The 27,078-nt window shown below is 35.7% G+C and overlaps 1 protein-coding gene across 6 annotated transcripts in view; it reads right to left on the reverse strand.

The window, feature by feature from the left end:
- The window catches only part of CSMD3 (CUB and Sushi multiple domains 3), a 1,239,477-nt gene that overhangs the window by 600,038 nt on the left and 612,361 nt on the right, over positions 1-27,078 (reverse strand). For all 6 annotated transcript variants that reach the window (XM_032246339.1, XM_032246357.1, XM_032246370.1 and 3 more), the window contains one exon: positions 21,206-21,318. In XM_032246339.1, the coding sequence (XP_032102230.1) occupies positions 21,206-21,318 (113 nt within the window). The remainder of the gene's footprint in view (positions 1-21,205; positions 21,319-27,078) is intronic.

The following is a 27,078-nucleotide window of genomic DNA, read 5'->3' on the forward strand; positions in this document are numbered from 1 at the left end:
TCTGCCAACAGTGAACAATCTGAAAAAGCAATCAAGACAGTAATCCCATTAATGATAACTACAAATAAAATAAAATAACTAGGAATAAATTTAAGCAAGGAATGAAAGATCTCTACAATGAAAATTATAAAACATTTAGGCAAGACATTCAAAGGAACAGGAAAAAAAGGAAAGATATTTTAGCTTATGGGTTAGAATAATCACCATAATTAACATGTCCATAAAGCAATCTGCAGATTTAATGAAATTCTTATCAAAATACCAATGACATTCTTTACAGTGAAAGAAAAAAATTCCTAAAATGTATATGGAACCAAAAAGACCCAGAATTGCCAAAGCCATTCTGAGCAAAAACAACAACAACAACAACAAAATCTGGAGGAATCACATTACCCGACTTCAAATTATACTACACAGTTAGAGTAACCAAAACAGCTTGATACTGGTATTAAAACAGACACATAGACCAAGGAAACAGAATTAAGAACCCAGAAAAAAATGCATACATTTGCAGTGAACTCATTTTCAACAAAGATGCCTAGAGCATATATTGGGGAAAGGACAGTCTCTCCGATAAATGGTGCTGGGAAAACTGAATGTTCACATGCAGAAGAAGGAAGCTAGATCCTTATCTCTTGCCATATACAAAAAAATAAAAAATAAAAATAAATAAATAAATAAAAACAGATCAAAATGACCTAAAGCTTAAATTTAAGACCTGAAACTACTAAAAGGAAACACTGGGGAAACTCTCAGGACGTTGGTCTGGGCAAATATTTCCTATTTATTACCCTAAAGCACAGGCAGCCAAAGCAAAAAGGGACAAATGGAATTAGGTCAAATTTAAAAGCTTTTGTAGTGGCAAAGGAAGCAGAGTGAAGAGACAACCCACAAAATGGGAGAAAATATTTGCAAACTATCTATTTGACAAGGGTTTAATAACTAGAATATATAAACAACTCAATAGAAAAAAACCTCCAGTAATCCAATTAAAAATAGGCAAATGTCTCATCTGAATAGATATTTCTCAAAACAAGACATGTAAATGGAAAACATGTATATGACAAGGTGCTTAATATCACTATCAGAGAAATGTAAACCAAAACTACAGTGAGATATCATCTAACTCCAATAAAAATGACTTTTATCTAAGAAACAGGCAATAGCAAATGGTGAATTCTAGCAAAAATGTGGAGAAAAGAGAACCCTCATACACGGTTGGTGAGAATGTAAATTAGCACTATGGAAAACTGTGGAGGTACCTCAAAATACTGAAAACTATCACATGAACTAGCAATCCTACTGCTAGGTATATTCCCAAAAGAAAGAAAATCAGGACTCGGAGGGTCCAAGATGGCCGTTTAGGAACAGCTCAGGATTGCAGCTCCCAGTGAAAGCACAGAGGGTGAGTGGACGCCGCATTTTTATTGCCCACAGACTAGGCAATTCCCAGGCGGAGGAGCTCCACAGGTCACCAGCGTGGCTGTTTCGGCCAGCGCGGCTGTGCCCGCCGGCGTCGCTGTTTTGCCCCACGCAGCTGCTTTGTGGTCACCCTGGAGCAGCTGTTCTCCATACAAAATACACCGGTCCAGGTGCCCTTTTGGCTGGCAACTGGAGCCACGGGAAGTCGCCCATTTGTCTGTTTAAAAAGGGGACTGAGCAGGGAACCAGGACAGTAGATTCCAGGGCAAAAAAAAAAAAAAAAGGCGCCACAAACCTCAGTGCCACTGTTTAAGCCAGCGCAGTGAGTAGCCGCAGGGGAAAACAAACAGACCCCGGCGCCTCTAAAACAGGCGACTGGACACTGACTTAAAAAAGGCTCTGAGGCAGGGAGCCAGGAGATCAGGTTCGGCTGGTCCCACCCCCACAAAAGAACAGTAATCAGAAACTCGGGATTGAGAGTTTCACAGCAAGCGCAGCTGAACCCAGGACAGTCCAGCTTTGTGGGGGAGGGGCGTCCACCATTACCAAGGCAGCCCACCACTACGGAGGTAGTCAGCCAATGCTGAGGCAGCCCACGGTTGCCAAGACAACCTGCCATTGCAGAGGCAGCCCACCGTTGCCAAGGCAACCCGCCACTGCAGAGAGACTCTGCCTCAACAGAGGGGGGCCACCATCGCCAAAGCAGTTCTAACTACACCCATATAAACAGGACGGCAGGGAAGTTCACTGGGCAGCTGGGCGGAGCCCACAGCAGCTCAGCAAAGCCTCTACAGGCAGTCAGTGACTAGGCTGCCTCCTTCCTTGCTGAGCAGGACAGCTCTGAAGGAAAAAAAAAAAAAAAAAAGAGAAGGCAGCAGCATAATCGAAACTCATAAAGCCCTAAATTCCTGGGACAGAGCACCTGGGAACAAAAAGCAGTTTATGAGTTCTGCTGCAGCAGACCTAAACGTACCTGCCCAGCAGCTCTGAATGAACAACAGAGCTCACTGCTCACCATTTGAGCTCCTATAAAGAAGAGACCATCTCCTCAAGCAGCTCCCTGGCCCCTATATATCCAAAGAGTCACCTCATAAAGGAGAGATCAGATTGACACTAGGCGGGTATCCTTCTGGGACAAAGATAGCAGAAGAAGAAAACTGGTAACAACCCTTACTGTTCAGTAGCTGCTGCAGGCGAACCCCGGGCAAGCAGGGCCTGGAGTGAACCTCAGTAGACCTACAGCAGAGGGGCCAGACTGTCAGAAGGAAAACCAAGAAACAGAAATAACCTCATCATCAACAAAAAGAACGTCAATCTGAAAGACTTGAGACCCAATCTGAAAGCCAGCAACTACAAAGTCGACAGGTGGATAAATCCTTAAAGATGGGAAGAAACCAGCGCAAAAAGGATGAAAACACCCAAAACCAGAACACCTCTCCTCCTACAAGGGATCACAACTCCTCACCAGCAAGGGAACAAGGTTGGAGGGAGAACGAGTGTGATGAAATGACAGAATCAGACTTCAGAAGGTGGGTAGTAAGAAACTTCTGTGAACTTAAAGAACATGTTCTAACCCAATGCAAAGAAACTAAGAACCTTGAAAAAAGATTTGACGAAATGCTAACGAGAATGGACAAAATAGAAAGGAATATAAGTGAATTGATGGAGCTGAAAAATGCAACATGAGAACTTCGTGAAGCATGCACAAGTATCAACAGCCGAATTGACCAAGCAGAAGAAAGGATATCAGAGGTCGAAGATCAACTCAATGAAATAAAACGGGAAGGCAAGACTGGAGAAAAAAGGATTAAAAGGAATGAACAAAATCTCCAAGAAATGTGGGACTATGTGAAAAGACCTAATCTACATTTGATAGGCGTACCTGAATGCGACGAAGAGAATGAATCCAAGCTGGAAAATACTCTTCAGGATATTATCCAGGAAAACTTCCCCAACCTAGCAAGGCAGGCAAACATTCAAGTCCAGGAAATACAGAGAACACCACAAAGATATTCGTCAAGAAGAGCAACCCCAAGGCACATAATCGTCAGATTCACCAGGGTTGAAATGAAGGAGAAAATACTAAGGGCCAGAGAGAAAGGTCGGGTTACCCACAAAGGGAAACCTATCAGACTCACAGCAGATCTCTCAGCAGAAACCCTACAAGCCAGAAGAGAGTGGGGGCCAATATTCAACATCCTTAAAGAAAAGAACTTTCAACCCGGAATCTCCTATCCAGCCAAACTAAGCTTCATAAGTGAACGAAAAATAAAATCCTTTCGGAACATGCCAGTACTCAGAGATTTCGTCACCACGAGGCCAGCTATACAAGAGCTCCTGAAAGAGGCTCTACACATATAAAGGAACAACAAGTGCCAGCTCAACTAAAGGGCAAAACACCCAGCTAGCACCAAAATGGCAGTATCAAATTCTTACATAACAATATTAACCCTAAATGTAAATGGACTAAATGCCCCAATCAAAAGACACAGACTGGCAAATTGGATAAAAAGCCAAAACCCATCGGTGTGCTGTATCCAGGAAACCCATCTCACATGCAAGGATACACAAAGGCTCAAAATAAAGGGATGGAGGAAGATTTACCAAGCAAATGGAGAGCAAAAAAAGGCAGGAGTTGCAATTCTCATCTCTGATAAATTAGACTTTAAAGCAACAAAGATCAAAAGAGACAAAGAAGGACATTACGTAATGGTAAAAGGATCAATGCAACAAGATGAGCTAACGATCCTAAATATATACGCACCCAATACAGGAGCACCCAGATACATAAGGCAAGTTCTTAATGACTTACAAAGAGACTTAGACTCCCACACAATAATAGTGGGAGACTTTAACACCCCATTGTCAATATTAGACAGATCAACCAGACAGAAAATTAACAAGGATATCTAGGACTTGAACTCAGACCTGGACCAAGCAAACCTAATAGACATTTACAGAACTCTCCACCCCAAATCCACAGAATATACATTCTTCTCAGCACCACATCACACCTACTCTAAAGCTGACCACATAATTGGGAGTAAATCACTCCTCAGCAAATGCAAACAGTCTCTCAGACCATAGTGCAATAAAGTTAGAACTCAGAATTCAAAAACTAACCCAGAACCGCACAGCTTCATGGAAACTGAACAACTTGCTCTTGAATGTTGACTGGATAAACAATGAAATGAAGACGGAAATAAAGATGTTCTTCGAAACCAACGAGAATGAAGACACAACATACCAGAATCTCTGGGACATATTTAAAGCAGTCTCTAGAGGAAAATATATAGCAATAAGTGCCCACATGAGAAGCAAGGAGAGATCAAAAATTGACATTCTATCGTCAAAACTGAAAGAGCTAGAGGAGCAAGATAAAAAAAACTCAAAGTCTAGCAGAAGACAAGAAATAGCTAAGATCAGAGCAGAACTGAAGGAGATGGAGACACAAAAAACCCTTCAAAAAATCAATAAATCCAGGAGCTGGTTTTTTGAAAAGATCAACAAAATAGACAGACCACTAGCCAGATTAATATAAAAGAAAAGAGAGAATAACCAAATTGATGCAATAAACAACGATAAAGGGGATATCACCACAGATTCCACAGAAATTCAAATCATCATCAGAGATTATTACAAACAACTCTATGCACATAAACTAATAAACCTGGAAGAAATGGGTAAATTCCTGGACACTTGCCTCCTCCCAAGCCTAAACCAGGAAGAAGCCGATACCCTGAACAGACCCATAACAAGGTCTGAAGTTGAGGCAGCAATTAAGAGCTTACCACCCAAAAAAAGCCCAGGTCCAGACGGGTTCACAGCCGAATTCTACCAGACATACAAAGAGGAGCTGGTACCATTCCTTCTGAAACTATTCCAAACAATACAAAAAGAGGGAATTCTTCCCAAATCATTTTATGAGACCAACATCATCCTGATTCCAAAACCCGGCAGAGACTCAACAAGAAAAGAAAACTTCAGGCCAATATCCATGATGAACATAGATGCAAAAATCTTCAATAAAATACTGACAAGCCGATTGCAAAAGCACATCAAAAAGCTTATCCACCATGATCAAGTAGGCTTCATCCCGGGGATGCAAGGCTGGTTCAACATACGCAAGTCTATAAACGTAATTCACCACATAAACAGAACCAAAGACAAAAAACACATGATTATCTCAATTGATGCAGAGAAGGCCTTTGACAAAATTCAACAGCCCTTTATGCTAAAAACCCTCAATAAGCTAGGTATTGATGGAACGTATCTCAAAATAATAAAAGCTATTTATGACAAACCAACAGCCAATATCATACTGAATGGGCAAAAACTGGAAGCATTCCCCTTGAAATGTGGCACCAGATAAAGATGCCCTCTCTCACCACTGCTATTCAATATAGTATTAGAATTTCTAGCAAGAGCAATCAGGCAAGAAAAAGAAATAAAGGGCATTCAAATTGGAAAGGAGGAAGTCAAATTGTCTCTATTTGCAGACGACATGATTGTATATCTAGAAGACCCCATCGTCTCAGCCCCAAATCTCCTGAAACTGATAAGCAACTTCAGCAAAGTCTCAGGATACAAAATCAATGTGCAAAAATCACAAGCATTCCTATACACAAATAACAGACTTAAAGAGAGCCAAATCAAGAACAAACTGCCATTCACAATTGCCATAAAGAGAATAAAATACCTAGGAATACAACTAACAAGGAACGTAAAGGACCTCTTCAAGGAGAACTATAAGCCGCTGCTCAACGAAATAAGAGAGGACACAAACAGATGGAGAAACATTCCATGTTTATGGTTAGGAAGAATCAATATCGTGAAAATGGCCATACTGCCCAAAGTAATTTACAGATTCAATGCTATCCCCATCAAGCTACCATTGAGCTTCTTCGCAGAACTGGAAAAAATCACCTTAAACTTCATATGGAACCAAAAGAGAGCCCGCATCACCAAGTCAATTCTCGGCAAAAAGAGCAAAGTGGGAGGCATCACACTACCAGACTTCAAACTATACAAGTCTACAGTAATCAAAACAGCATGGTACTGGTACCAAAACAGAGATATAGACCAATGAAACAGAACAGAGGTCTCAGAGGCAACACAACATATCTACAACCATCTGATCTTTGACAAACCAGACAAAAACAAGCAATGGGGAAAAGATTGCCTGTTCAATAAATGGTGTTGGGAAAGCTGGCTAGCCATGTGCAGAAAGAAGAAACTGGACCCCTTCCAGACACCTTACACTAAAATTAACTCCAGATGGATTAAAGATTTAAACATAAGACCTAACACCATAAAAACCCTAGAAGAAAATCTAGGCAAAACCATTCAGGACATAGGTGTAGGCAAGGACTTCTTGACCAAAACACCAAAAGCATTGGCAACAAAAGCCAAAATAGACAAATGGGACCTAATCAAACTCCACAGCTTCTGCACAGCAAAAGCAACAGTCATTAGAGTGAATCGGCAACCAACAGAATGGGAAAAATTTTTTGCAGTTTACCCATCTGACAAAGGGCTGATATCCAGAATTTACAAAGAACTAAAACAGATTTACGAGAAAAAAACAAACAAGCCCATTCAAAAGTGGGCGAAGGATATGAACAGACACTTTACAAAAGAAGACATACATGAGGCCAACAAACATATGAAAAAATGCTCATCATCACTGGTCATCAGAGAAATGCAAATCAAAACAACATTGAGATACCATCTCACGCCAGTTAGATTGGCCATCATTAAAAAATCTGGAGAATGCGGAGAAATAGGAACACTTTTGCACTGTTGGTGGGAGTGTAAATTAGTTCAATCATTGTGGAAGACAGTGTGGTGATTCCTCAAGGACCTACCCAGCAATCCCATTACTGGGTATATATCCAAAGGATTATAAATCGTTCTACTATAAGGACACGTGCACACGAATGTTTATTGCAGTACTGTTTACAATAGCAAGGATCTGGAACCAACCCAAATGCCCATCAACGATAGACTGGATAGGGAAAATGTGGCACATATACACCATGGAATATTATGCAGCCATCAAAAACGATGAGTTTGGGTCCTTAGCAGGGACATGGATGAACCTGGAAACCATCATTCTCAGCAAACCGACAGAGGAGCAGAAGATCAAACACCGCATGTTCTCACTCATAGGTGGGTGTTGAACAATGAGAACACATGGACACAGGGAGGGAAACACTACACACTGGGGTCAGTTGGGGGGAAATAGGGGTGGGACGGTGGGAGGTGGGGAGCTGGGAAGAGATAGCAAGGGGAGAAATGCCAGATGTAGGTGATGGGGAGGAAGGCAGCAAATCACATTGCCACGTGTGTACCTATGCAACAATTTTGCATGTTCTTCACATGTACCCCAAAACCTAAAATGCAATAAAATAAATAAATGGGGAGAAAAAAAAAAGAAGGAGACACTCTCCTGGATGATTAAAAAAAAAAAAAAAGAGGAACCATCAATGATAGGCTGGACAGGGTAAATGTGGCACATATACACCATGGAATATTATGCAGCCATAAAAAATGATGAGTTCATGTCCTTTATAGGGACATGGATGAACCTGGAAGCCATCATTCTCAGCAAACTGACACAGGAGCAGAAAATCAAACACCACATGTTCTCACTCATAGGCAGGTGTTGAACAATGGGAACACATGGACACAGGGAGGGGAGTACTAGACATGGGGTCTATTGGAGGGAAATAGGGGAGGGACAGTGGGGGGTGGGGAGTTGCGGGGGGAGGGCATGGGGAGAAATGCGAGATATAGGTGAGGGCGAGGAAGACAGAAAATCACACTTCCACGTGTGTACCTATGCAACAATCTTGCATGTTCTTCACATGTACCTCAAAACCTAAAATGCAATAAAAAAAAAGAGGAACCCAAAAAAAGAAAACCAAAAAAACAAAAAAACAACAAAAAATAAAGAAAATCAGGTTATTGAAGACATATCTGCACTCCCACATTTATTGCAGTGCTATTCACAATAGCCAACATTTGGAATCAGCCTAAGTGTTCATCAACAGATGAAGGGTTAAAAAAAATGTGGTGCATATACACAATGGAGTAATATTCAGCCAGAGCAAAGAATGAGATCCTGTCACTTGGAACAACATGGATGGAACTGGAGGACAATATGTAAAGTGAAATCAGCTAGGCACAGAAAGACAAACTTCCCACATTCCCACTCATTTGCAGAAGCTAAAAATTAGAACAGTTGAGCTCATGGAGATAGAGAGTAGAATGATGGTTACAGAAGCTGGGAATGGCAGTGGGGTGGCAGGGTGAGGAGGTATGTGAATGATGAATCAATACAAAAATACAGTTAGATTGAATGAATAAGACCTTGTATTTAATAGCAGAACAGGCTGACTATAGTGAAAAATAATTTATTGTACATTTTAAAATAACTAAAAGAGTCTTATTGTAATGTTTATTAACACAAAGAAATGACAAATGTTTGAACAGATGGATGCCCCATTTACTCTGATGCAATTATTATACACTGTAGGCCTGCATCAAAATATCTCATTTACCCATAAATTTATATTCCTACTATGTACCCATAAAAATGAAAAATTAAATTTTTGTTTTAAAATAGTCTCTTTCAGTTCCAATGTTCTATGATTCCCTTACTTTAATAAATACTGGTCCTTGTCTTCAGGGGAAAATTGGGAAACCTGCATATATGAAAAGGGTTTGAAGTATCCTTTCGCCTCCATTGGAGAAATGGATATCTTTTGTCATCATAGATATATACATGCCTTTTGCACCAAATCATGGCATGTACTTTCCTGTTTTTCAGTTTTATCCAGGACTACTCCTAAAACCTCTGTCTCTCCATTCCTGCCATGCATCCTGCATCCTAAAATTCTCTCAGCTCCAATGAAACTTATTACCATTAGCACACATTGGTTATGCTGCCCCACTTCCCACCCGCTACTTAGCCTCAGGTCTCATTCAAAGTTCACCACCTCTGGAAATCTTTCCCTGAAGGCTGCATTAGGTGACTTGTTATAGTCTCCAAAAAGCACATTCTGATTTTCATTTTTACTATTCATCATATGTAAAATTATTTTTTAAGTATCAGTCTTTGTCCCTCTAAAATGAACATAATGACTAAGTCTTTTATATTTCACTATGTACTCTATCCCCTTCACAATTTCTGACACATAGTGGAAACTCTATAAATATTTTTAAATTGACATAACTTTTAATATTCTACCACCACTCATACCAATTCTTGGCAGGTAAAAGCAAAAGGCTTAGTTCTCAGCAAGTTGCGATAAACGAAGTTAAATTGGACATTTTAGAAGCAGTTGTTTTCTGAAAGAACTTGGTGTACTGAATGTAAAATAAAATAAAATAAACCTCTAAGTTAATAAAGAGCAAGAAGAAAAAGAATAAACCTTACTCAAATATAAATGTTTTCATGAGTCATGCTTAAGCCCTCTTTATTCTGAGAGGCAGGTTGAAATGTTATCATAAAATTCGCACACAAAATATTACACATGACTTGATAATTTTTCTTAGGCAAAAGAAATCGCTTCTTACGGACTCCAGGATTTTTTTTTTTTAATAAAAATTATATAAAAAGACATCTCAAAAGGTACAAAAATGTGAGAACCCAAAGGTCTTTATTGGTTCAGTGCCAAGAGATCATCATCAGACAATAAGGTATCAAATCTGCAGCAAGTTCTGAGAGAGAGATTGTCTCAGAATTCATACAAGGAACATCTGTCCCACTTAAGGTATCTCAGTTTATTATAATCAATCAATATTGAGTGTAATATTTTTGAATAGCACAATAAATATGTCAACATCAAATTAATAAAAATATGCTAGAACTCAAAGGAAATGCAGAGGCTACTTAATCTATGCTTCTTGTTTTAGAGATATGGAAACTGATCTTACAGCAAATATTAAATCAGCAATGCCTATGGAACACTTAAGAGAAAAACAATTATTTAAATAAGTGAGTTTGGACTCAAATCTAATTGTATGAACATTGAAATGTATCTATGTAACATGCTTATATTATGTTAGTATGTGACAGATAATTCAGTTCCTAAGAAACTAGAAATTTCAGTTTTACTTTTCACTTAATTAAAGTTTTTATTATTGACAGAATCCTCTTTTAAAAAACAACAAATCATCATTTAAGCATGGCTTATTGATGACTTTGATCCCGCTAAATTGAATTCACTTTAGCTAAAGGATAGGATATGGGGAAATAGGAAATATTTGTAAAATTAAAAAATGATATAACTATGCTTTACATAATTTTATTTTACTAATTTGATTTTGTAGCACTAGAAAACTAAAGAATGCATGGAATTATTGGGAACCCATAAAGCTTCAAACAGTCCTGACAGATCTTTATTATTCATTCATTGTTAGTTTTCTGCTTTAATACACATTTTTAATATCAAAAATTTAAGAATCAACTTTTAATAGTACAGCAATTCTCTAATATTAAGAGCCATTTGGGTTTTACATTAATCTAATTGATCTCTTTTACAGATTACAGATTGATATATTTATTTATTGTGGTAAGTGCTGTGGGTTGCAATAATGTATAGTATAGGATCTCTGTTTATATGTGCTAACTAAAAAGACAAATAAATATACATACAAATGACTGTTGCCAGATACCATCATTTCATTTCTCCACTATACAAATATAGGGTGAAAACTTTTTTTAAGCCTGACTCTAATCTAAGGAATATAGTGAAGGTAAATCTTGGGATTCTACAAATGGTAGGATTTTTTGAGAAATACACAATTAAGTGTTGGAAAATAGCAAATACATGGAGCAAAAGTGAAAAAAAAAGTCATATATATGCAGAAAAAGAAAGATGTTTCCAATCTCAGAAATGATCAGTTCCTCACAAAAGGATGAATATAAAAAAGTCAGATATTTCTTATTGATGCACCACCAGGATTAAGTGGTTGATTATATTTGGTGCTTGGATATAGATTTCCCCTATCATAATCTCTATTATATCTTTGAAATTCTTGTTTGCAATAGATACAACCTACTGAGAAAATAACAAAACAAAATTTCAACTCTGCAGAGTATAACCACTCAACATTTAAAAAATAAATTCTGAGAATATTTTTTTCTCTTCCACTTAATCATTTTGAATGAAACATTGCTCTTGCCTTTTTAATTGTTGAAAACATTCTACTCATAATCTTTTTCTCATTCTCCCAAAATAGCAATACCATTAAAATAATACAGGTTACACTCGCTTTCAGTTTGAAATGATAATTGGTAATATTAACACAAATTTGTTTACAGATTCATTGAGGTATGACTAACAATAAACTACTCATATTTAAAGTATGCAGCTTGATAGATTGGTGAAACCATCATCACAGAAAAGATAATGAACATTTAGGCCAGGCATGGTGACTCACACCTGTAACCTCAGGTCTTTGGGAAGCCCAGGCTGGAGGATCTCTTGAGCCCAGGAGTTCAAGACCAGCCTAGACAATGTGTCAAAACTCCATCTCTATAAAAAAGGCAAAAATTGGCCACGCAGGGTGGCACATGCTTGTAGTCCCAGCTACTCAGGAGGCTGAAGTAGGAGGATCACTTGAGAGAGTGCAGTGAGCTGTGATGGGCTGGTGCCACTGCATTCTCACCTGGGTGACTGAGGCATATCCTGTGATATAAAAAATAATAACGAATGTGTCTATCACCCAGTAAAGGTTTCACCAGCCTGTTGGTAATCTATCCCTTCCTTCATCCATGCACCCAGGTAACAAATAATCTGCTTTTAGTCACTATGGATTTCATTAGCATTTTCTAGAATTTTAAATAAATAGCATCATTCTCTTTTTCATCTGGCTTATTTTACTTAGCATATTGATTTTGAATTTTATCTATGTTGCATGTGTTAATAGCATTTTCTTCTTTATTTATGAGTAGTATTCCATTGTGTAGACATATGCTATTTTTGTTATATACTCACCTCTGAATGGATATTTGGATTCAGTTTGTGGAAGTTGTTAAAAATCTGCTATGTATATTCTTGTACAAGTCTTTATGTGGACAATTGATTTTATTTCTCTTGGGAAAATGTCTAAGAGTAAAATGGCTCGGTTGTGAGGTAGACATATGTTTGAGAAACTGCCAAGCTGTTTTCCAAAATGGTTATACCATTTTTATCTTCCTTCTAACAGTGTATAAGAGTTCCAGTTATTCCACTTCCCTGCCAAGCCAACATTTTTTAATCTTCACCACTGTAGTGGGTATGTAGTAGTATCTCTTTGTAGTTGTAATTTACATTGCCTTAATAACAATGATGGTGAACATGTTTTTCATACACTTTTTAGCCATCTGTATCTCTTCTTTGTGAAGTGTTTCATCAACTCTTTTACCCATTTTAAATTGGTTTGTTTGCTTTATTCTGAATACAGGTCCTTTATTACATATGTTTCTGCAAATATTCTTATCCAGTCTGTGACTTGCAATTCATTTTCTTAACAATACCTTTTGAGGATCAAATACTTTTAATTTTGATGAAGTCCAATTTATCAATTTTTAAAATATCTTAGTTTTCTCCTGTACTATTATAAAATTACATAGCCTGAGCAGCTTATGTGACAGAAATTTATTTCTCAAAATCTGGTGGCTGCAAATTCCAAGATCAGGATGCCAGAATAGTTGAGTTCTGGTGAGGGCTCTTTTTCTGGCTTGCAGATGGTTCACTTCTAGCTGGATCCACACATGGTGAAGAGATTGTGAATGGTCCCTGGTTTCTATAAGGGCACTAATCTCATCATGAGGGGCTCATTCTTATGATCTCATCTAAACCTAATTACCTCCCAAAGGCCCCATTTCCAAACACCATCACATACAGTGGTGAGAGGTTCATCATATAAATTTGGGAGAAATATAAATATTCAGCCCGTAACATACAGCATGCCTTTGATCCCCTATCTAAGGTAACTTTTCCTAAACTGAGGTAATTAGGCTTTTCTTCTGTGTTTTATTCCAAAAGTTGTATAGCTTTAGCTCTTAAATTTAGGTCTTCATAATATATTGCAAGTTGATTGCTGTAAATTCAATGAGTTGATAGTTAAAAATCTTTGTTTTTTTTTTTTTTTTTTTTTTTTTTTTTTTTTTTTTTTTTTTTTTTGCATGTGGCTATACAACTGTTATAGCACCATTTTAAAAAAATAATATCTTTTCTGATGTAATTCTCTAGTATCTTTGTTGAAAATCAATTGGCCACAATATGTAGGTCTATTTCTGAACTATTCATAACAAAAATTTTCTGGGTAAAAAAAAACATTTAAAACATTTACAGAAAGTTTACAGAAAACACTTACTACACAATATGATTTGAATGATGAGAAACAATTGTTTCTTTCTGTCATTATTAATCATGTAAGAACAAAGGAGTTGATGCTACTTCAAAAACACCTCAATTTTCCTCATGATTTGAGAACAAAACTGAATGGAACTATAACTTACTGTGTGTATATAAATGAATAAATATACATTATATTGCTAATGTATTTACTAACATATATTATTGTTAATGTATTTATTAATATGTTCATAAATATATTTAATATATTGATATATTATATAAATATATATTAAATAATATAAAATGGCATTCAGACACAGGTGCTAAGATAAATAAAGAAATTTGCTCATTATGAATATACATTGGTAGCAGAAAGTAATTCTTATATTTCTATGTTTCCTTTCCTGAAAAAAAGAGAGCATAGTGAACACTAATTAACTCACATATAACTGTTCCTTCCTGTGGGTACACACTTTTCCTTGGGCCCATCTGCAATATATTTCCATGTTAACACATTTTTTAAATAAAGAAAGAAATACATCTGAAAGCCTTGAACTATAATATAGACTCTTTCTTCTTACTTTGTTACAAGAAAAACCTTCAGCAAATTAAAATTAAAAGAGTGTAATTGAACAAATAATGATTCACAAATCAGGAAGCTCCCAAAACAAACAAACAAACAAAAAGGTCTGCAGAGACTTCAGCACTCCTGCCTGGTCAAAGATTTATGGACAGAAAAAGGATCCTTTGGTTGGCCAAAACTCAGTGATTGGTATAAGAAGAAGTCCCAGCCTATTTACACATTCAGGTAAGTTATGGTTCACTGTGTATGGAGAAACCTTTAAGTTGAACTTAAAATATGTATAAGGAGGAAGCTATAGACTAAATTTAACACTATGTTGAAAAAACTAAACAAAAAGATAACAAATGTGTTTATCAGTATTCATTTAGTTGAGAGGCTAATTTAGTGGCAGAAATTGAACTCACTATGTCTTAAGAAAGGAGAAATGTATAACCTCAAACAACTGAAAGACCAAAGTCTAGTGTTCCTTTCAGGAACTGCTAAATTTAGGAGTTCCAATTTTGTCCACAATGCTATGTTTTTCTTTCTAGTCGTTGGTTCTGCCATGACTCTGTTGGCAAGTTATCAACATAAAATAAAAGTTATACCAGTATCACCAAGTAAAATCACTATTAGAATTTACCATCTTAGAAAAAATATTGGCCGGGCGTGGTGGCTCAAGCCTGTAATCCCAGCACTTTGGGAGGCCGAGGTGGGTGGATCACGAGGTCAAGAGATCGAGACCATCCTGGTCAACACGGTGAAACCCCGTATCTACTAAAAATACAAAAAATTAGCTGGGCGTGGTGGTGCGTGCCCGTAATCCCAGCTACTCAGGAGGCTGAGGCAGGAGAATTGCCTGAACCCAGGAGGCAGAGGTTGCGGTGAGCCAAGATCGCGCCATTGCACTCCAGCCTGGGTAACACGAGTGAAACTCCGTCTCAAAAAAAAAAGAAAAAATATTTATTTCACCCAGAAACTATATCAGTTGCCCCAGATGCTGGACTCATAACCTTTCTTTTTTTTTTTTTTTTCTTTTTTTTTTTTTTTGAGACAGAATCTCACTTTGTCACCCAGGTTAGAGGGCAGCAGCGTGGTCTTGGCTCACTGCATCCTCCACCTCCCAGGTACAATCAATTCTCGTGCCTCAACCTCTCAAGTAGTTGGGATTACAGGTGCACACCACCAGGCCCAGTTGTTTTTTTGTATTTTTAGTAGGGACGGGATTTCACCATGTTGGCCGGGCTAGTCTTGAACTCCTGACCTCAGATGATCCATCCTCCTTGGCCTCCCAAAGTGCTAGGGACAGGTGTGAGCCACTGCATCTGGCCTGGACTGATAACCTTTCCAAGGGAATTTTGATTAGTTTGGCCTAAACCTGTAGAGCTGTATAGAATTAAGAGAAATAAGGTTTATCAGAGCCTAGAGTATTTCAGTCACTAGTAAAGAAGAAAGGATTGTCAGGCAGGGAAGAAAGCAGATGCAGTCAAAGAGAGAAGGTAAACAATTTACTGCCTTGAAATTAACATACACATAAATAAAATATCAATATACTATATCTTTTTTTTTCAAAGAAACTTTTGTTAAAAAGAAAATGTACATGAAACGTCCATATATTTGGAAATTACTGTATATGACCTGGAAATTTTTCTAACAAAATATAAATGACCAGTATTAATTGAAGAAAAGAGCTGAAGAGATTTATAGACAAATTAAAAAATATAAATTTGTTAAATATTTATCTCTAAGTAAAAATGCCCAGATAGTTTTATATCTAGGGTCTTTCTTACCCTAAAACACATGTAACTTTTATGTTATTTATACTATTATAAGGCGTTGGCAAATTTCCTTACTCATTCTGTAATACAACCATATTCTAAAACCAAAATTTTATAAAACCACCCCAAAAAGAAACTCTAATTCAAATTTACAAATATAATTATTTTAGTCAAACTTTTAGTAAGCTGATCCCAGGGGATATTAAGGGATTGGTCATCATTTTCAAGAAGGTTTTTATCATAGAAATGAAAGTTTGTCCTAGTATTGGAAAAAGCTATGAATACAGTTAAAGGAGTGACATAATTTAAATAAAAGATTGTGTCAATAGATACAGAAAAATGTTCGACTAGAAGTTAAATGAAACGTATTTGAACTCCCTACATTTGGTAAAGATTCTTTCCACATATCCTTGTCAAATATATTAAATGTTCAAATATAAATTAATTGCCATGGAAAGAAGAGTAAGACAGAAATGCCAGCTCTCATCACAATAATTTAATAGAATTTTGAGGGTTCCAGTCTCCTCCTACAATAGACCTCTGGCAAAAATTATAACATTGAAGATGAAGACAAGTAGGCTGAGGAAGGTAGAGGGAATTCAAGAATGCACCTGAGTCTCAGATAACAATAACATTAGCATCTACCCTCTGGATATGTCATGTGGCGATAGTAAATACATATTTGTTTAAGTCACTATTAGTTGGGTTTTCTGTAATTTTCTAGTGCATGTCTTCCTAATTATTTACAATGCCTAATCATGAAATAGTTAAACTTAACAAAAGAATTAAATACAGTGGCCAAATGCCACACAGATATGCAAAACCCAATAATTTTCTTTATATTAGTAATAATCAGTTAGCATTCATAAATAATCCATGTCTTAAGAAATGCCAAGTAACAATATGAAAATAAAAAATTGCAGACATCTCTTATGTGAAATCAGATGTTTTTTGTCTGTGTGTTTGTTTGTGCATGTGCACATGCATGCATATGTTTTATTTTGATGTGTACCTGATGAGCTAAGGGAAGCTCAGTAATTTAACTCAATCTTTTGTTGTCCACCTACTCTCCACACTGATTAGGATTTTCAACTTTTCTTAAAAACCCCTCAAAATCACTTAGGATACAATACTGCATAATGGAAAAAAGAACGAAGTAAATAAACAGAGTCGAAACTATGTTCTGCAGTAAGTTAATAATTAACCATTCATGTTCATTCATTTATTCAGACATTCCACAAATATTTGTTGTTTGCTTTCTATATGTTAGGCATCATGCTACATTCTCGTTATAGAGCAGTGAACAAAACAGACCAAACTTCCTATCATCACGGTGCTTAAATCCTAGTCAGTTTTTTCATCTGTAAAAATGAGTAATAATTCTTACCTCTGACCATTCTAATGAGATTTAATGAGTTAATATAGGCAAAATAATTGGAATATACCAGGATATTCATAATTGTTAATTACTTTTCTAATGTTCCTTAAGCTAAGACAAAGTTGAAAATATCCAAAAAGTAGCTCAGTGTTAATGGATGTTAATGTGTTCATTGAAAAGAACTGGCTTTTTTTTTTTTTTTGAATTCTGATTAATATGTATTTGAAATAATGACAATATAAAAATAAGGGAACAAAACTAATGTTTCTAAGGGAAATAGGGCAACATGAACCGGTAGGTTATACTTCCTTTTCGGAATGGCATTTGATGTCACATCTTGAAACATAGTTTCGGCAAACAAAAAAAATCTCCTGTGAATCCGAATGGCCACAGCTTTGTTAGACTTATATGGTTGTTACTGATTTCTAAAAGTTAGGAATATCATTAACTTTTCAAGAGTCCAGTGGCATTTTACTCATTTATACTACTGTATACAGTAATCAGTGCACTTCCATGAACAAAAACATGAAATGAATACTAGTTGAATAAAAATTAACTAAATTTAGATTAAAAGGCTGTTTTCTTGATTCGCAACATTTGTTGCCTTTTTATATTTTAAGATAGACATTGTCCAAATTCCATGGAAAAAAGCATTCATAGTTCCACAGATTTAAAGCAGCAGTTCTACAATTAATGACTACTTAATTAGGTAACTATGTACCATTTTATATTCATAGATAAAATTTTGTTCCTCCGTCAATAGTACAGTCTTACAACAGTCATTTTCAAACTATGTTTTTTGGAGTCCAAGGGTTCATCCTACATTTGGAGGGAATGAAAGGCAATCAGATCAATTGAGGGTACCAAGTCTTCTTCCCAGCCTCATTCTATCAGAAAAGCTCAGCTTTTTAATCTTTTTTCTATTTTGAGTTTCTAACAGCAGACATCATTTGAAATCGTATTTTCTTTAAAATAAACTTTTAAAAACACTTTCTTAATTAGCAAAACAGAATTTAAGAATAAAAATAAATCACAAAAAATGACTAAATTATATATTTTAGTCACTATGTTTAAAATGTTAAAAATTTGAGAGAAACCACTCAATAAATACATATATTTAATTTAGAGGAGATCTACATTTAATGCTATCTCGTGCAAAATCTACAGATGACAAAAACAGAAGATATCTTTAGATCAATCTGGAAAGTTTTTTTAGCAGGTGTTCCATTTAGAACCAACACACTACTCAACAGAGAGCATGGTAATTATGAAAATTATTTTTAGTAGGCGAACTTGCTATGTGCACTTCAAAATTTGTAACTTCTCAAAATGAACCCTATTTCAACTTTGAGCATAGGTTTTAAATTATAGAAAATGTAAAAATATGATTTTCACAGTACAAAAAAACCATGGTAAACTAAACATTTGAGGACATACTTTGCTTAGTATTACCTCATTTATATAGGCAAAATCATTTATTCAGTTTAATTGAACAAATAATTATTAGCTTCTTATGATGATGGCAGGGATATTGCTAGCAAAAATACAAAGACAAGTAAGACATATTTTCTATTTAGTTACATAATACATATGAATCACTGTTCATAAAACAGAAGAAGTGGTCTTCCATGACGGTTAGAGTTAACCAAGTGTTCACAGAAGAGTAAATATTTGAACTTTGCCTTGAAGGATGAGTGAGGTGGTGCTAAGTTAAAAGCAGTGATTCAGGTAGATTAACTGAATGTCCAAAGAATCAAAGTTGTGAAGCAACTTGCAAGGTTCAGAGAGTTATGGATAATTTTGTAAAATTAGAGTTTACGGAAAAAGAGATGGAGAAGGCTGGAGGAAATGAATGTATGAAGATTTTGGACTTTATCTCTAAAGATAAAAATAGAGAAACATTTTGAGCATAAATGTAATATGATCATCATTCTGATGCTGGAAGAATATCATTAGTAATGTGCAGCAGGTTAGACTGCAAGAGACACTTCTAGCCTAAAGGAGAGAAAAGAAAAGAGAGAAAAGGAGAGAGAAAATAAGGACACTATTCATTTAGAATGTCTTGGGTTTGTTTCATGTGTATCATCTGTGAGTTTTTAAATTATTATTGTTGAAAACTGAGAAGAAGGAGAACAAAATAATGTTAATTGTATTACTATACAATGTACTTCCAGCTCTTGAACCATAGCAGAGGAGAGAGCTGTGTAAATATCAATAGAACTCCCTGCTGCTTTGACCTGTTTAGGAGTTTTAATAAATGTTTCTTGTTGGAGCATTATCATTAATGATTAATACAGTTTCTAAAGTTTAAATGACTATAGATTTTCTGACAAGTAACCTTCATAGGATGAAGAAAATAATAGAAACATGAAGAATATAAGAATGCCAAGTTTGCTTAGCCATTTGGAGGGAGAGGGGAAGAAAGAGAAAAAGATATATTTCAAGAAATATGACTGGGTGACAGTGTCTGTACTCCAAACCTCAACATTATACAATATTTCCGTGTAACAAATGTGCACATAGATCCTCTGCATGTAACATATAAGTTGCCAGAAAAAAGAGGTAGATAAATACATCTAACTTAAGCCAATTATTCTTTAAATTTTGTAACCTCGTTTTATTTACTGGGGATAGAGGTATATTTTAAATTGATAGGGAATATATTAAGACTATAATCAAGCTTACCTTTTTAATAAACTGGCATTTATATAGATTTCTTGAACTATTCAAATTAATATAGTACCAAATTTAGTCACAAGAAAACAAAAACAGAAAGAATGTGTTCTCTCTCTCAGACAACATCATGCATTCATTTTCATTTGTCCAGAAACAAAAGCATGGTAGTGTCTGTAATAGAAAAATCTGATTAAAAAATTATTATTATGTAATTAAAAGAATTTTTCACAGTAATTGATAAGATAGAAAATAATAATTTTTACTAAAATAGTAATGATAAATTCAATCAACATAACATTCTGATGATCTCTTGTATATTTTCATTTTTATAACAGATTTTTAATTGAGTTTATTAGTACTTTTTTTCAGTCAGAATTGCAAATTTACATTTCTAGTTATGTTCATTGTGTATATATTGATTTTAATCAAGGTCCAACATGTGTGGAAGATATATATGACCTCATAATGCTTGCATCTATTTCTGATAAATGTAACTAGAACAAAATTATTTTGTTATACATGAGTAATTAATCATTGATCTGTATCTCTACTGACATTGGGATGGGCAATAGCAATTTCACAAATTTGTGATCTATGATTTATGTGAATGATAGATTATAAGAAAGATTTGCATCTTGGAATATTTGGGGATTTCAGTCCTTTACTGTTATATTTAAGTATTTAATAATTAATAGAATCGTTCCCAGGAATTATATTTAAAGAATATAAAATCATGTCTATTATGGAGAAGGCTAGGAGTCTAGTGTGATTCAAACACAATGATAGTATAATAGCCTGAGAAAAAGATGAGGTATGCAAAATAGACACATTTTAAAGGAAAAACTAATTTTATTTCACGATAAGTGTAATTAACATTTGTAGTTGAATTAAGGAGGAAATTATTTTTGTTGGAATGTATTCTTGCATGTGTTCTGCAAATCTTTTAATGTTGCAGATGCAATTAAATGTGAATTTTAAAATATTCTCTAGTGGTATTAAGATAACATTTCTTAAAATAGCAATTCATCATTACCTTTGTAGTTAACCTTGAAGCCAACAGATCCAACACTTTCGTCTGTTTGAAGGTGCAGCCACATTTGGCTACTCATGCTCACTATCAAGTCTGGTACAAAGCTTCCAGTCAGCCTAAAAAGAGATGAACAAGGAAAGGAGAGATGGTTATTAAAACACCCTCTACATATAAATTATAAGACAGATGTGTTTCTCAATACTTTCTTTGCTAGAAAAAGAGTCAGATAAATGTACAGGAGTAAGTGTTGATGTAACAAGAGAAAGAAATTATACAATTTAGTGAACAAGGTTATTATAAAAACACTATTCTGTGTTTAGCTAGGATAGATCTTCCATGTTACTGAAGCAAGACGATGAAATTCTGGATCGTTAGAGAGTACTACACAGTACTTCCTTTTGAACTAAAAAGAAAAAGAGGATCTATAAAAATATTCAAGTATTTTTAACATCACAAATACATCTGAACATTCCCAGTTTCATAGAACTTTGTTCTAGAGAAATACTGTTAAAATATTTCTGTACAAAACAATAAAGTAGCCAAGAGTATAATCTAACCCTTTGCAATACTAATGTTGAGTACACAAGCCTTCAAATATAGTACGTATATTATAGGCTGCCCACGTCACATATGTTTTTCTGTAAATAGTTTTATTTAAAGAAATATGCTGCTAATCTGATGCAGCATAACTGTATCCATTCAATACTAATCTCTCATTCAGTAATGCAATTCTATAACCATAAGAAGGGAAATTACTTCATGTTTTGTTTGTCATCAGTGATGCTGTAGTTGCGTATTTGAACTGAAGTCAAAGGTCATAAAAAGGATGAAAGCAAATGAGTTAATAAGACCTTGGGTTGGGGGGAAGCCTGTCAAGAATAGGAAAGAGGAAAAAATGGATTCATTGCAGAGTAAACGTCCACATTGATAAGGGATTCTAAACTACATACAAAAAAGACAGGTTTCCAAAGGAAGAAGTTAGTAAATGTTTGCCTACTTTATCATAAGGATTGCTGGAAAAATACATCAGGAAATGTAAAGTTTCCTTTCATTGTAAAAACGTGAGAGTATTGTGTTTTGGGTAGTGGCTCTACTATGAGTAGACCAACAGATGACAGTGTGGTTGACCATGTCCTGGAAGTGACTACAGCTGCAAAATGCCCTGTGTGTAGTCAACTACTAAAATGGTAAAAATGACCTCAGAAAACTCCATTTGCAGTACATATATGTAACCAGTGGTCAGTGTTACAAAATTTATGGGAATTTATCACAAAAAACTTGGTAAACTACCATTATTTAATTATGGGATTATACATGATATTGAAGAACACTGTAAGATATCAAGATACCATGATGTATTATGGAACTTTAGATTATCTTCATTTCTTTCTTCCTGTGAGAAAATATTTTAAATTACCATAATATAAAAACACATTCACATAGACAATACACAATCATTTTAAACATCTTTTAATTAAGCTTTGGGGCATGTTAACTTTCAAATTGGTGATTCTTAGTTACTAGTTTTTTGTTTTTTTTTTTTTAGCTACAATAGAGAGGAAGATGCAGGTTTATGAGCAAGGGTAAAGACTCCAGCTTGAAGGTAGAAGAGAAAGTAAAGTAAACCCATTATGAAATGGGATTGAGAGCTTATATCTATCTAGCATGTGCATCAGTTATACCATATCAAACATGACAGCAAACTACCTCGAAGTGTTTTTCTGGGAAAATTGAATTATTGCTATTTGTTATATCCTCCTGTAACATTTACAATCCTGAACTGTTCCATTAGCCTGAAACTTCTAGAATGGTACTTTGTCAGTTCATAAAGAACAGCTAAATTGTTCCTTTGCTAACTTGTTATCCTATTGCCCTGATTTCACCTAGTTCCCAACTTATTGCTGGTGTAAGAGTATATGTAGTCTAACAATAATAATAAAATAATTGTTTTTAAATTTTCTGATGTCAAAAAAATAAAACTCCCCCCCTCAACTTCTCTTTAGCATTTCTTTTAGAAAACTTGAAATTCTAATTTTTGTTTATTTTAGGTGTATCTAAATATTTTAAGAGTTAAATAAGAATCTTGCCAGTTTTGCATTCCAGGAATTTCTCTCTTGGTGGCTTTGGAGCCACCTCTTTAAACTGGAACACAGAAGAGGATGATGTCTTGTCTTCGTATTTCTGGGAGTTAAAGCCGAGGTACTTAGCTCTGTGATTTAACTTCCTGCTTGTTATAATGACTGGAAATGTTTTATTTTTGTTTTGATAAGGACAATTAACATATATACAATAGATTGTATCTTTATACTATTTCTATTTTTGGCAATTTCCTTAGCAGATTTCCTATGATGCACATCACAGTCTGGTTTAATCCTATTCAACAGAATAACTATTGCATTTTTCCCTTTAGTTTGGAGAGCTTTTACTGGGCTGGCAAAAGATTTTACTTTTAACCACATTTATCCAACTACCTGGTAAAGAGGATTAGGATATGAATGGTAGTTTTTGAATTGAGTGGACCAGCTGAAGGTCCATTGCCTCCACAGCAGTCATAGAAGAGCCCCTTAATTATAAGTTCTCTCTTTCCGATCTCTGCTTTTTTGAAATAGTATCTGGATAGACTACTCTCTACAAACTCAAATTTTATTAATGAGTATTCATGGGTAATTGGGATGCAGTTCCCATCAGGATTACAATTAACTTTGATAGTGGAAAAGTAGGGGAAGCCAAGGATATTACCCACAGTTCTTTCTCCTAAACAGCTAACATCTCTGTCATATTTGGAATACATAGAAGTGCCAAACCTTTTAGAATTTGTTATGATTCTTAGACCTCATCCCAAGCAAATGATTTGCTGGTATTTACTGGATAGATATTATTCTTAGACATAAGTTAAAAAGATCTGCATAACCAGAAGGAAAGATTGAGAAGAATGGAAGAGGAAATGGAAAAATCAAAGGCACTTTCATTGAATCTTCTTCCTTTTTCCACTGTCTCTGCTCTTTTTGAATCCCTTGTGTCTCTTTATCCTTCTCTGCTTTAACAGACTTCTGGGAAGATGAAAGCAATGGTGTTTTAGGCCTCTGGTTCTCCTAGTTAGTATATTTCCTCCAACGAAGGACAATACCACAACTTATTTAGCCGGTAATGAATTATCTGCCTTGTTTGAGGACACAGATTTGTGTACTTCATGCCCAACCCTGAGCCCAGTCAATGTTTTAGCACATATTGTGCCCCCAAAAGTCCCTTATCATCTATATTTCATGTATTTAGGAAAGCAGAAATTATGAAGGAACATGATTTGGGAATAATTAAGAACTTGTATAAAAGACTGTCCCCACGTGAAGACAAAAAGATGTAGAGTGGTTTCACTAGCTGGTTGGAAAAAGACAAAAAAAATAGTGTTAGGCTAATAAACAGTAACACGGAAAATAAGCCAAAAACGTCGTATGATTCTACATTTATTTTGTCACAATGTGAGAAAGACCAGCTCTTCCTATTTGATCACAGTGAATCTGATGCCATTGAGAGGTTATACAGGCCTCCTTGCCAGCTGATATATCTCAGATAAAAGCTTCTTTCCCCTGCTTCTCAGAAGTTTGCAGGCATCCTCTGCAGCATGTTTTCAGTTTACAGTCCCAGGACTGGAGATGTGCACAGGATCCTGTGTGGAGTCCATAATCAGCAGACTCCACTAATTTGATGAAAGAAGCTGACCCATTGCACCAAAGGGCAGATAACTGTTCATCACCCTCCACAAACAAGGGATAACTAAGGGATTTGGAGACGTACTGAAAGTAACTGCATACAGCTATTCTTGAAATCTTTCCTCTAAAATTGAGTGGGGTGAAACTGCAATGGTGTATCCAAATGACATGAGAATCTACCACTGATTTCCATTAGCAGTCTTTTGAAGCTTTCTCAAAATCTACTGGCATGAATCCAAGGGTAGTTCAAATTTTCCTCAGGTCCCTTGATGACTATCCAAATTCAAATTAAACAAAGGGTATTAGGATGGCAAGGACAGACTTAAATCTTAGCAGCAGTTGCTTAGTTTTGGGACAGTCTAAAGAAATGTGAAGAAGAAGAGAAATTACCAAAAAACCTGATATGTTAATTGTTCAGTAAGAATTATTTAGTAAAAGGAATACTCCCTACTCTGGCCAGCCTGTACAGTGAGCAAGGAAAGAAAACAAAACTAGATGCCATACTTCAGGGAGCCAGATATTGCAATCCAGAGGATGCAGCAACTGCAGAAACAAGGGAATCAGAAAAGCCCAGAAGACTGGGGAATAATTTGGGAATGACCTAAAACTGACAAATTGAGGGAATCTCAGATTGGGAACTGATGATAGGTACATTTCAATAACATTCTCTCAGACTAACTCACTGCATTTTCTAGTAGACACAGGTGCTACTTATTCTGCAGTTTCCCAAGAAAAGTCTTACTTTCCATCTGGTATTAAAGAACACAGATTGTTGGTATTTTGAATTAGCCTTCTTCTTACTCCTTTCTTCTGTAGCTTCCACACAATTAGAGCCTCATATTGGCAATAGATTTTCTTAGTTTCTCTTGTAAATCTATTGCAGGGAGACTTGCTAGGAAAATTAAAGACTACCATATTCTGTATTCCATAGGAAGTGTCTGGAGAAAAAGAAATCTGATTACTATGTACCTTCTGAAAGAAAAGGGATATTGCAAAAAGTGGCTTTTTCACTCTATGCTGGAAAAGTGCCCTGAACTGAAACAAGTCAATTCATCACTATGGACCCTAGCAAGTGGTTTAGTTTCTGGTGTAGAATCAATAAAAATTCTTTACAAAAAGTATAAGCAATGGCCATGTGTCAAGCAATACCCTTTGTCAAAGGCTCTATTAGAAGAAATAAAACCAGTTAAAAAATTTGAAAGACAAGTGGTAATTTTATAAAGGCACTCACCTTGTAATACTAGTACTGGTATACTTCCAGAAGGGAAGGAAGATAAATGTGATAAAGACGATTGACCTGTGGACAAGATCTTTTTTTTTTTTTTTGAGGTGGAGTTTCGCTCTTGTTACCTAGGCTGGAGTGCAATGGCACTATCTTGGCTCACTGCAACCTTTGCCTCCTGGGTTCAAGCAATTCCCCTGCCTCAGCCTCTCGAGTAGCTGGGACTACAGGTGTGCACCACCATGCCCCGCTAAATTTTTTGTATTTTTAGTAGAGACGGGGTTTCACCATGTTGACCAGGATGGTCTCAATCTCTTGACCTTGATCCACCCGCCTTGGCCTCCCAAAGTGCTGAGATTACAGGTGTGAGCCACCACGCCCAGCCAAGACCTTAAAGAAGAAAATTAATTTATTGTTCCATTGATGTCTGTAGTTTCTAACACTAGAACATTTAGTACTTTGCTACCATCCTCTGCAAAGTTTTTTCTCCAATTTATCTATGATCTGTCTTTTTTCCCCATTGCTCTAGTAAACAAGTTTATATTTCTGTTGCTGTTTTACTTAGAAATGAGTCCAATGTTTATGACAAAGTATTCCTCAAAGATTTCTTGACTCTCCTACCATTTATCTAATCATTATCAGAAAAAGTTAGGGAAATTTTTCCCAGTAGGGAGATCTGTACATAATTAGCATGTTGAAGGCTTGCCAGTAGACTCAGAAACTAAAGAGCAACACAAAACTGACACTTTGGCTTGGTTACAACTTCTCATTCACAAGGGCATAAGCCATCAATAGAAAAAACTGCAAAATTGCCAAACTGAGATAAAATATTTAGAGCATTTATTGATGATGAAGGCCTTATGTAGATGTCAGCCATTTTGTAGATAAAATGCTCTACTACAAAAAAAAAAAAAAAGAACTATTTTGGGGACTAGTAGAATATTGTG

Source organism: Sapajus apella, unplaced genomic scaffold (genome assembly GCF_009761245.1).
Source record: "Sapajus apella isolate SASKATOON/1434 unplaced genomic scaffold, GSC_monkey_1.0 scaffold3, whole genome shotgun sequence".
Lineage (NCBI taxonomy): Eukaryota > Metazoa > Chordata > Mammalia > Primates > Cebidae > Sapajus > Sapajus apella.